At 38.6% G+C, this 12,744-nt stretch overlaps 1 protein-coding gene across 3 annotated transcripts in view; it reads left to right on the top strand.

The window, feature by feature from the left end:
* PIK3C2A (phosphatidylinositol-4-phosphate 3-kinase catalytic subunit type 2 alpha) overlaps positions 1-12,744 on the top strand; it is a 170,632-nt gene that overhangs the window by 106,674 nt on the left and 51,214 nt on the right. For all 3 annotated transcript variants that reach the window (XM_027768591.1, XM_006142496.3, XM_014584597.2), the window contains 5 exons: positions 2,957-3,036; positions 3,299-3,362; positions 8,239-8,382; positions 10,943-10,991; positions 11,070-11,280. In XM_027768591.1, coding sequence (XP_027624392.1) covers positions 2,957-3,036; positions 3,299-3,362; positions 8,239-8,382; positions 10,943-10,991; positions 11,070-11,280 — 548 coding nt within the window. The remainder of the gene's footprint in view (positions 1-2,956; positions 3,037-3,298; positions 3,363-8,238; positions 8,383-10,942; positions 10,992-11,069; positions 11,281-12,744) is intronic.

Below are 12,744 nucleotides of genomic sequence, written 5' to 3' on the forward strand. Positions count from 1 at the left end.
GCCAACTAGATGGTTCAAGTTCTGGACCCAGCGGCTTGAAAATCATGCTAGGTGTGTGTGCCCAAAATCCAGAGAGGAATTGAATGGAGGATAAAGGATTGTGGTGTGACCATCTCCCCCAGGGGTGATTTCTCACTTTCTCTTTTTTTTTCTATGTCTGTGAGTGAGCACATATGCCCTCTAGCAAAACTGGGGGAAAAAAAAAAAGAATGTAGGAAGTTTAGCCGTTGTATTAAGGTACAAACTCCTGATGTTGCAAGTGGATGTTTTTTTTTCTTATTTTGAAGACCAATTTAATTGGTATCTGGTCTTTTTTAAACTCACCATGTTTCTTATTTAGATTACTGACCTTAGGGTGGAGCCCATTAGTAAATGGGATAAAAAAGGCCTTTCGTATGCCTGTATTCAACATGAATATTTCTGAATAAGAAACAACCCAGTTTGACCTGAACATGTGTTTTAAACATTTTATCTAGCTTTCTTTTGCTTTGGGACAGGCCAGTAGTAAAGCAAAAACTTCGGGAGACTTAATTTTTTATGTCACATAAGCTTATCATCACCTTTCATAAAGAATTTTTCAAGAAGCAATAACAATTTTACATTTTTCAGGAGCTCCTGTATATCAGTAGGCAGTATCAATGGAAAAGAATCTAAATTGGGGGAACCAGCAGTTAGCGTAATGGCTATGTCGCTAGACTCCCACATAGTCGACCGCAGTTCGCGTCCCGGACCAGGTGGCTTAGAACTCACGCCAGGAGCATGTGCGTGCGTGCCCAAGATCCTGAGAGGAGAATGGAGGAGAAGGGATTGCTGCGTGGTCATCCCCCCTGGGGGGTGATTTCTCGCTTTCTGTCTGTCTGGCGAGTGCATGCGCCCTATAGCGAAAACCTCTCCAAAAAAAAAAAAAAAAATCTAAATTGAAACCCCCTCAATGTTAATTGTTTATTTTATATGATATAGTTGTGTATTTATATTATAGATATATTAATTATACTTTTTTAAAAAGAGTAGTGTTGTTAATATGGAACAGTCCACATAATGGCCATAGAAATTTCAAATCATATGATTAAGATTTCACCACTTTTGTAAATATGTGTATCTCCTAGGAAGGTCTAGTGCTCAGATCCTTAGAATTAGGAATTCTGTTTTTACATAAATTTTGAGTCTCTTAAGAGCCAAAAGCCAAAGTGAGAAATGCTGTGTCCTGGCTTTGTCTCTGAAATCCCCTTAACCAGTTTAGCCAGTGATCTTTCAAAATCCCTAACTAAGCATTGAAGAAAAGGAAACTAAGATGATCGAACACAAAATCTCATGCAGATTTCCAAAAGCCGAATCTCATACCCACCACTGTAATACCTACTTATGATTAGTTTCTGTCTGACCTAGCCGGATAACTGGATTCAATCCAGTTAATTATTGGATACAATCCGATCCTGGACCCAGTCCAGTTTCTGTTGCAACTCCAAACCTAGTTCAGACTAAAGCTTGCTTAAATAAACTCAGCTCTAAATACAGGTCTGTGGGGCTCAGAAACTGAGAGAGAACTTACCTACAATTTCTAGTTACTGCAAGAGAGCAGGGGACATAAAAGGTTTAGTGGGCAGCTTGCTTGGTCACTCAGTGCTCCTTGGGGGTCTCTGGAAGCTCTGCTTCAGATCCCATTTCTGTTGCCAAGACTGTTAAAAGGAAAACTTCAGGCAAATCTAATATGGCAGGGTTTAATTGGGCAAAAAGCAATTCAGGAATTGAGCAGCCCCCAGAATAGCTTCTGAGGAACTCCTGAAGATGTAAATGAATTTTTTTTTAAGGTTTTTACCAGGGTGTGTGCATTCACTGTAGAGAGACAGAGAGAGGAAAAGTGAGAAATCACCCCCTAGAGGGACGGCCATGTCACAATCCCTTCTCCTTCATTCTCCTCCTGGGATTTTGGACACACACACACAGATGTCTGGCATGATTTTCAAGCTGCCAGGTCTGGGACTTGAACCACAGTCAGTAATGTGAGAGTCCAGCACCTTAACCACTAGCTACCTGCTGGCCCCTATAAATGAACTTTTATTCTCTAATGACAATTATTTTTCATTTGATAGAATTTAGGAAAACATCAGTCTTTTTTTTTTTTTTTTTACTAACTGCCAGATAGTGCTTGTGCTTACCAGAGACAGACAGACCTGAGAGAGGGAGAAAACACCCCTGGTGGGGCATGATTACCCATAGCCCCCTCTCCATTTATCCTGTTGAGATTTGGGGTACAAAGGCTCTTGTTACTGTCATGTTCTTCAAGCTTCCTGAGCCAGGATTAGAACTGTTGGCTGGCCATGTGTGGTCTAGCTCCTTTAACCACTAACTACTAGACCTGGCTCTGTTTTTCCTTTGTTTTCTTTTCTCAGACTTTCTATGTTAGGTGGAATATGTTCCCACGCCCTGAGTGGAAACAAATTCACAAAATTCAGTACATTTGGCAGTCACTGATCACTTCCTTTCAGGTTCTTTAGGGATGACATTCTTAAGTGTATTTGCATAATGTGGATAAGTTAGAAGTGTATTGTTTATTGGAGATCTGCAGGGGATTGGAAAAACCTTATCAGGTGATCTCTTCACCATCTGGTCCCTACCCCACCTTCATTTGGCTGTGTCAACCATCTTTACGTGTGTTTTTAGCTCTCTCTTCTCTCTCTATACAACAGAAGTCGTTTTTATTCTAAGACTTACTTATATATCAGAAAAGCATTTTTTCATTTTGAAAACAACAGTTATTTAGAATATTGACTGACTTTTTTTCCTGAGTCAATTATAAAGAATATTTAATTCTGATAGTATTTTACTTTCAATCTGAAAATTTACTTCAGTTTTGCAGGTTTCATCATACACTGAACCATATTTAATTTGACAATGGAAAGTCCAAAAAGTGGATTTGGTATTTCTGGTAAACATTTGTGTATATGTGTTTGTTTAGGCAGAAGATGATGAAACACCTGTGGATTTAAACAAATACCTGTATCAAATAGAAAAACCTTATAAAGAAGTCATGACAAGGTATAGCATCTAAAACATTAACTGTAGGTTTTCAAATTTTGTTTTTGGATATAAATACATTTATTTTGTAATAAAAACAATAATTTTTATTGTATGAGGGGCATCACAAAGTTCATGGAAAATGGAATTAAAGTAGGAGTTTAATTGAAAAATTGAAATCCAGGAGTAGTTTTTTCATAACATGTGTTTTCCATGAGCTTTTTGACTACTGCCCCTCCCCCTTGTAGTATCCTTTAGTTACAGTAACTGTTCTTTATTTCAGACACCCTGTGGAAGAACTATTAGATTCTTATCACAACCAAGTAGAACTGGCCCTTAAAACAGAAGTAAGTCTTAATTTACATTTTGGCATAATGACCCAAAGAGTCTTCATTTCTGTTCTCTTTTAATTATTACTGTTGGCATTGGGTTAAATATTTAAGGACTTTTGTTTTTTAATTATAAAGGACTTTTTATATTATATTTGTGATGCTGATATTTGATATCTTATTTTCTGACCCAATTTATTAATAATGCTTGAGTCAACAGTTATTCTTACTGTACTATTACCAATATTACGGTTTTGTAAAATGTTTCTTAACCCATTTTCCCTTAATGTTATATGGGAATTCTGTACTAGTAATGTATAACTTACTACTATTGTAACTTTACATAATCTAAAATTATTTCAAAATCAAAACTTAATTTTATAAAATGAAAATAAGAGCAAAAAGCAAATATAAGAAAAAGTCAAAGCCAAAAGATGGTTATTTGAAAAATGAGTACCATTTATAAACTCTTCTTAAAAAGTTAGATTATACCACTGTTTCGCTCATTATCTTACACAGTAAAATACATAACCCTGTTTGGGACTTTGAGGCTATCTGCTTGATTCACCACTTCTGTGATATGGCTTCTTACTACTTTCTTTTTGTTGATTTCTGCCAGGCGTGTTCTACACTGGAGACCTTGGTGCTTGTTATGCTTGTTATTCCCCCTAATGCTCTTCTTCCAGATGTTTCATCCTTAAGGTCTGGGCTCAGATGTCATCAGAGAGCTCTTCACCAAACATCTTACCTAAAATATTGCCTCTGTCATGAGGGGACTTCAGAAAGTTCATGGAGGGCCAGCAGGTGGTGTAGTGGATAAAGCGCTGGATTCCTATGTGGCTATGATTTGAGCTCCGGATCTGGTGGCTTGAAAATCACACTGGGTGCATGTGCGTACTCAAAATCCCAAAAGGGGAATGCAGGAGGCAATTTCTCACTTTCTCTCTCACTGTCTCAGGTGAATGCACATGCCTTATGACAAAAACAAAACAAAACAAAAACAAAAACAAAAAAGTTTATAGAAAATGAAGTTAGATGGACCAGCAGTTAGCATAATGTCCATGTCGCTGGACTCCCATGTAGTCGACCATGGTTTGAGTCCCAGACCCAGTGGCTTAAACTCACACCGGGTGCATGTTTGTGCATGCCCAAGATCCCGAGAGGAGAATGGAGGAGAAGGGATTGCAGTACAGCCATCCCCACTGGGGGGGTGGGGGTGGGGTGGATTTCTCGCTTTCTGTCTCTCTGTCTCTTTCTGGTGAGCACATGCTCCCTATAGCAAAAAACCTCTCCCCCAAAAAAGAAAAGAAAAGAAAATGAAGTTAGAATTTATTTTGATACAAAATAAAAAATTGAAAGCCATGGATAGTTTATTCATAATATTCATTTCACATAAAATTATTTAGGACCCTCCACATATTTCCTTTTTTTTTTAGCAGCTTTATTGAGTATAATTTATATACCGTAAAATTTACCCATTGTAAATTTATGCAGTTCAGTATTCATTTTTAGTAAATGTATAGATAGAGTTCTATAATTATCACCACAATCTAGTTTTAGAGCATTTTCACTCAAAAGTTTCTTTGTATTAATTTATAGTCAGGCTCCATTCCCAGCCTCATCTTCAAGCAACTGCTTATCTGGTTCCCATCTCTACATATCTGTGCATTTCACGGAAATGGAATCATACACTATATAGTTTTTTATATCTGGTTTCTTCCTTATACTATATGGTTTCTGAGGCCCATCCACGATGTAGTGTATGTGTTATAGTATGTAGCTATGGCTTGTTGCTTTTTTATTGTGGAATACTATATTCCAGTGTATAACTATACCATATTTTCTTTATCCATTCACCAAATAATGGACATTTACACTGTCTTTATCATTTTTTTTAATCATTAATGCTGCTTATAAACATTCGTATGTAGGTCTTACGTGGATATATGTTTGAATTTATCTTGAGTAGATTTTGAGGGGGAGGTCAGGAGGTTAGCAGAGTTTTTATTGCTTCTGACTGTTAGTTTTCTAGAGATAATATGTTAATTTATTTTGTTAAAATGAAGTTGGAGTTTTGAGATGGAATAATAGTTTAATTTAATATCCTAAGTGGAATGGGAAAGAGAGCTCACCAAGGGCAGAAGAAAGGAATGTTAAGTGGCATGGAGATTTCCACCGAAGTGAGGAATGGTTGAATCTATGTGGTTGTGAAATTTTCTTAGAACTATTTAGTTACCTGGTGGAAGAAACAGAAGTCTCTGAGCAAACATGAACAGCTTGGTCAGGATGAGGGATGTGAGGGCTGGAAGCAAAAGAAATTGCGATTCAAGTGTGATATTGTGGTTAATGCCATTAAGATTCTAATGGAGTACAGTTTGGGGGATGAAGATATTTTAAGTTTTCCACATGAACATTTATGTAATAAGCTTTTTAAAAATAATATATAGAATAGGGTAGAATGTCAGATGAATGTCCAGAGCAAAAATGGCATGGAGTTGGGGATATGACCCTGTGTCAGTAGTAGGTATAGCAGTCAGAGACAGAAACTATACTAGTTACCTGAATGGGGAAATTGAAAAAAGTTGTTATTTAGTACAAGATAGTTATCTATTGAAAGAGGTCCAAGAGAACTCTAAGGCAGAAGTTAGCACGCTGTGACTTGCACATAAAATTCAACCTGCTGCTGTTACTGGCTGGCCTGTAAATGAAGTTTTATTAGATTATAGCCATGTTTACTCACTGATGTATTGTCTATACCTGTTTTCACATCTTAATGCCAGTTGAATTGCAACAGACTCCATGGCCCACAAAGCCTAAAATACTTACCAACTGGTCTGTTAAAAGCAGTTTGCCAATTTTATTCTAAGAAGTCTAGAAGTAGCAAGTATGAAAAAGTACCGGTCACCTCTAGGATGAGGAGAACGGACAGTGAAGGTACTCTTAAGGGTTAGGATAAGGCCTCCCTCCTAGCCTCAGACTGAAGTTCAGCCTTTTGGAAAAAAGACTGTGTCTAGTTCAGAAACATACAGGTTGCCTATGGCAAAGAAACTTGCTAGAGAACTTTAACTAGATCTGTCTGATGGGAAGAGCATGGCCTGAGAGTACAACTGGAGCTGGCGGTTGAGAACCATTGGGCTTCCACACAATTTAAAAAGAGGAAATAAAATGGAGAACTGGAATCCGGATGGGAAGTGTCTTCCTGTTGCTCTTGCCTTGAAGTGTCCCTTTGGTGCCCTCTACTGACAAAATCTAATATTGTGCCTGCTGGCAGAGAAATGTTTTCGGGTCTAGCTCTAGGAGCACAAAGTAGAGCAAAAGGAGAGGATTTAGAGCTGGTAGACAATACGTTGTTAGCTGACACATAAAGACTGATGGGGAATAGTACAGGAGAATGGTAAGCTTAAAGGTGAAGGGAACATTTGGCTTATGGTAGTCAAACCTCTAGGATGGAAAAATTTAATTTTTTATGGATGGTATAGTATTGAGTTTCAGTCCATTCTTACAGTACTTGGCATAGATGTTTGACATATATGTTTTATGAATGAATTCACTATATAAGAATGTTTCTTAGTGCGATAATATTCTTGTCATTGAGAGTAAAGAAGGATTTTTCGATCCTTCTCATCAGTAAGTGTTCACAGTATATTTATAGATGTATACTTTTAGATCAGAATGAAATCAGCTGTGATGGAGGGATGCAGAGATGTGTCCTCAGGATGTTTTTTTTTCTTTCTTTTTTTGGAGAGGTTTTTGCTATAGGGCGCATGCGCTCACCAGACAGAAACAGAGAGACAGAAAACAAGAAATCACTCCCCAGGGGAGTTGGCACGCCTCAACCCCTTCTCCTCTTGGGATCCTGGGCACACATACACGTGCCCGGAGTGAGCTTAGGCCACCGGGTCCAGGACACGAACCGCGGTCGACTACGTGGGAGTCCAGCGACATAGCCATTACGCTAACTGCTGGTCCCTCCTCAGGATGTTTTTTGATCAGTGATGGTTGTACAGATGCAAATGATGCTTAAAAGTTGACTCACTTCGGGAACCAGCAGTTCGCGTAATGGCTATGTCGCTGGACTCCCACGTAGTCGACCGCGGTTCGTGTCCTGGACCCGGTGGCTTAAAACTCACGCCAGGCGCGTGTGCGTGCGTGCCCAAGATCCCGAGAGGAGAATGGAGGAGAAGGGATTGCGGCGTGACCATCCCCCCTGGGGGGTGATTTCTCGCTTTCTGTCTCTATGTCTCTCTCTGTCTGTCTGGCGAGCGCACGCGCCCTACAGTGAAAATCTCTCCAAAAAAAAAAAAAAAGTTGACTCACTTCTACTAATTGCTATCCAGTGTTTTAATATTAGTATTTGTTAATGATTTATTGCTTTTACATCCAAATCTAATATGAAATTAATGGTATTTGCATGTGAATAATTGTGTCACACAAAATGAAAATTCACCAGGCCTTGCTTTTTTCCTACTTCAAAGTAAACTGTCTAATTGAGAGGCTATCCTCTGGGACCAGCAGTTGGTATAATGGCTATGTGGCTGGACTCCTATGCAGTTGACTGTAGTTTGAGTCCTGGACCCGGTGGCCTAAACTCACTCCGGGCACGTGTGTGTGTGCCCAGGATCCCAAGAGGAGAAGGGGTTGAGGCGTGCCAACTCCCCCGGGGAGTGATTTCTTGTTTTCTGTCTCTTTGTCTTTCTGGCGAGCACACATGCCCTATAGCAAAAATCTCTCCAAAAAAAGGAAAGAAAGAAAAGAAAAGCTATTTTCTTTTTTTCATCACAAGAGTAAAGTTTATCTGTTCTTAGACTCATCTAAAGTAACTAGTGTTTTACTTCATTTCTGAAATTGGCCCTTTAAATTTCACATTCTTGTATTTTACTTTTTATTTTTAAAGAACCAGCACCGAGCAGTGGAGCAAGTAATTAAAGCTGTAAGAAGAATCTGTAGTGCTTTAGATGGTGTAGAGACTCTTGCCATTACAGAATCAGTAAAGAAGCTAAAGAGAGCAGTTAACCTTCCGAGGAGTAGAAGTGCTGATGTGAGTATTTTGTAACTAGCATTTTAATGCATGCAAATGTGCACTTATGTGAGCAGCTGTCACCGAAACTGGGAGATTTTTGCCTTCTGGACAAAACATTATTTAACTTTTTCTTTTTTTCCTTTTGAGTTGATTCAGTTACTTATTTGGTTAGGTGGGAGATTCCTTGGTAAGGGTGGCCTGGGAAGAGATTCATGAAAGCTGATGTTAAATAGGTAGTTGTCAAACTGTGAACCCTTTGTGCATAGAGGAGGACCTCCAGCAGAAATAAATCCATTGGGAGTTTCAAGGTAGACACTGACTTGGAGGACTTGAAGGGTAACAGCTGTCAGTTCTTCCCCTGTGTGGAAGTATCCATAGTTGCCAATGGGAAAAGTTCTACTTTGGACCATACCCCCTCTTTTGAAAAGATCAGGAAGCATCAGTAGTAGTGATTGCCTCAGAAGCAGCCAGGTTAGGTGCCCTTTTACTGTGCCCTACTGTTACTTTTACCATAATAAGAGCTATTCCTCGTGGTATATCCGTGAAGATTTAATTAATTCCATTCATAAGCATGTTTGTACCCTTAATTGGAAAGATGAAAGGAAGGGAAAATTATGTTGATTTCCTCAATATCTAGGTGATAACTTGGTCCATTATGTTCATGCAGAGATCCTATCCATATGGTATATAGAGATTTGTGTTTTTTTTTTTTTCTTCTGTCATGTGCTGCTGTTTACAAATTTTAAAATACATACGAAGTTACTCGGGAGTAATCAACTACTATGGTCCTAATATTGTCTGAGGCATCTATTCATTTTACTCATTTGCTAGAAAAGGAGTAGAGCATAGGTGGGAGGAGAGCTCAACTTAAATAATTATTTGAGTATGAGTCACCAAATGGTAATAGTTCTAGATTCTTTTTTCCTTAAGGATATTTTTTATTATGCTATTATAGAGCAACTACTTGAGAATAAAATAGTTGTTGAGTATCCCCTGTCTGAAATGCTTGGGACCAGAAGCATTTTGGATTTTTTCACTATTTTGAACATTTGTATATACCTATGAAAGATCTTGGGAATGGGATCCACATCTAAACATGAAATTTATTATATGTTTCATATACAACTTATATATATAATAGCCTGAAGGTAATTTTATATAATATTTTTGTGTTACAATGTTTTTGTTTTTAAGTTATTTATTTTTTCCTTCCATGAGTGAGAGGGAGCAAGAAAGACAGCACCTCATCAGGATCTAGATTCCCAGTTCCACTCCCAGCTTCAGCCAGCCCCAGATCATGGCATGTACATACCCAGCATACTCAGGGAGGACTCTAGCCACAAACCTGGAATTGTCCAGTGTGGGTCAGTCTCCCAAAGCATTGTAGTTTATTGCTGCACCATTGGCCAGCCCCACACTGTGCGGTGTTTAAGTGATCTATCCCATGAGACCAGATGTGGAATCTTCCATTCACAGCATCATGTTAGCCATTAAGAAATTCTTGGATTTGGGATTATTTTGGATTTTCAGATTAGGGATACTCAGTCTCTAATATATTAGTGTAGGTATGCCTTCTGATTTTTTTTTTTCTCTTTTTGAGTCATTTTTGCTGTAGGGCGTGTGTGCTCGCCAGATAGAGACAGAGATAGAAAGCAAGAAATCACCCACCAGGGGGATGGCCACGCCGCAATCCCTTCTCCTCCATTCTCCTCTCGGGATCTTGGGCACGCATGCACACACGCTCGGCGTGAGTTTAAGCCACCGGGCCTGGGATTCGAACCACGGTCAACTACGTGGGAGTCCAGCGACATAGCCATTACGCTAACTGCTGGTCCCTGCCTTCTGATTTTTACATAAATAGTTAACTGGCTTAATAGAGCACATTCTTTTTTTTTTAAATTATTTTATTTAACTTTATTTTAATTTGGCTAGAGAGGGACAGGGAGAGGGAGAGAGAGAAAGCCACAAGGTCTGGGACTCAAACTATGGTCAGCCATATGGGAGTCCAGGGCCCTTAACCACCATGCTACCTACTGGCCCCTCTTTATATGATATTCTATAATAATTTTTATTTACTCTGGTTTTCTTCCTTTCTTTTTTTCCTTTTTAAAATTTTTGCCAGAAAAAAATTTTTTTTTTTTGCCAGAGAGGTGAGATAGAGGAAAAGTGAGAAAGTGACCATTCCCTAGAGGGAATGGTCATGCTGCAGTCTCTTCACCTCCATCCTCTATTTCTCCTTTTGGGAATTTGGTCACACATGCACATGTGCCTGTTATGTTTTCCAAGCTGCTGAGTCCAGGAGGGACTCAATCTGTGCAGTTGGCCATGTGGGATCCAGTCACCTTAACCATCACCCGATGGCTGGCCCCACTCTGATTTGCTTGCTACTAAAAGTCACTCATTTACTTGGTTTGGATTTTCCCTTTTCTTTTTGCATTTCTTTTATTTATTGTTATATTAACTCTGCAGACACTTTTGGGGATTTTCCTGAGAATGATATCCTTGACATGTAATCAAGTGTGAACATTTCATATTATGTCATGGGCAATTTTCTGACTTAATTTGTCTGTATATTTAGGTGACTTCACTGTCAGGAGGAGGAGACGCTATCAAGAGTTCAGCTCAGGGTATATATTTAAATTCTTTACATTTTAGCAATAATCGTTGCTTTGAAAATTATATTAACATTTTTTTTTTCAATCTAGGCTCAATGAATCCTGAAAATCTCGTTCAAGTAAGCGTGAACCAATTAACTGCAGCAATTTATGATCTTCTCAGACTCCATGCAAATTCTGGTAGGGGTTCTACAGAGTGTGCCCCAAGTGGCAGAAACATTAGGGAAGCATGGACTACAACAGAACAGCTCCAGTTTACTATTTTTGCTGCACATGGAATTTCAAGTAACTGGGTATCAAAGTAAGTAACTGTTTAAAAGAAAATATGCATAGCTCTACCTTATCTTATTAACTGTTAGAACTGCTATTTTCTTGGTGTTTAATGGGTCATGCAAGAATCCATATTACCTTTGTGGTTTTCATAGCAATTACACAAATGGGGCCAGCTCCATAGCCTAATGGTTAAAGGAGCCAGATCCCACCTGGCCAGCCATGCAGTTTGAATCCCACTCCTGGTGACTTGAAAAACACTCTGAGCATGTATATGTGCATGTCCAAAATCTCAACACGATGGAAATGGAGAAGAGGCTACAGCCTGATGATGCCCCGTTGGGGGTGCTTTCTTTCTCATTCACTCTGTTTCTTTGTCGCTTTCTGGTGAGCACACATACTCTCAGGCAAAAGCTTTTTAAAAATTATACAGATATTTGAGTCTATTTCTGTTTGTGTGTGTATGTGTTTGTATGTGTGTGTGTGTGTGTGTGTGTGTGTGTGTGTGTGTGTGTGTTTTGTTTTTTCTAAATCACTTCAAGCCTAACTTCTGTGGTATACTCCGTAGCAAGTCCCCAGCTAATTAACCTAAAAGTCAGGACCCTGGTGGGCTAGAGGAAGCAGATGATGGTATAATCAGGCCCAAGCAGGACACTTTTTTTCCACCTTGCTCTGTGTCATTCCCTCTCTCTCTCATGCACCCACATATATACTATCATGAATTTAAAAAAAAGAAAAGAAAAAATTACTTCTACTATATATAAAAAGGGCAGAACAACATATGTTGTATTTTACAAGAGAATATGTTAATAAATTAAATTCATTTAAGACTCCTATTCTTTCTGCCTGTACTTTATAACTAAGAAAATTTGAACAGAGAGGAATGGGACTAGATTTGAGGATATTTTTCTTTTCTTTTTTTCTGTAATAGTTTGCAGTATACTGATTGCTAAGCTTCGAAGTCTACAAGAAACTGGAGAGAGACAGAGAGAGAAAGTGAAAATCACCCCCCGGGAGGGATGGCCATGCTGCAGTCATTTTTCTTCCCTTCTCATCTTGGGATTTTGGGCATACACTCACATGCGCCTGCTGTGAATTTGAGCACCAGGTTCGGGGCTCAAACCACAGGTAGCCATGTGAGAGTCTAGCACCTTAACCACTATGCCACCTTTTAGCCCCTCTTCTCTTGAATCCTTACTATGGGATTTTCATTTTTCTTTTTCTTCTTTTTTTTAGTTAATGCCATAAAGATACAACATTTGTTAGTCTATTTTAACATGTTTGGAAATGACTGACATAAACTGACCAGACTATAGTGTTTTCAGCAAAATACTTTTATAATAGCTTAATGTTATAAAATAAAATAAAGCCTAGTGAAAAGATACCAAACATAAATTCTACTTAAATTAAGCTTTAAATTAAATTAATATTAATAAAATGCCTTGAGAGTCATATTTTAATTCATTCAATAAATATTTACCATCTGTGGGCATGT

This window comes from Tupaia chinensis, unplaced genomic scaffold (genome assembly GCF_000334495.1).
Source record: "Tupaia chinensis unplaced genomic scaffold, TupChi_1.0 Scaffold000077_1, whole genome shotgun sequence".
NCBI classification, from domain to species: domain Eukaryota; kingdom Metazoa; phylum Chordata; class Mammalia; order Scandentia; family Tupaiidae; genus Tupaia; species Tupaia belangeri.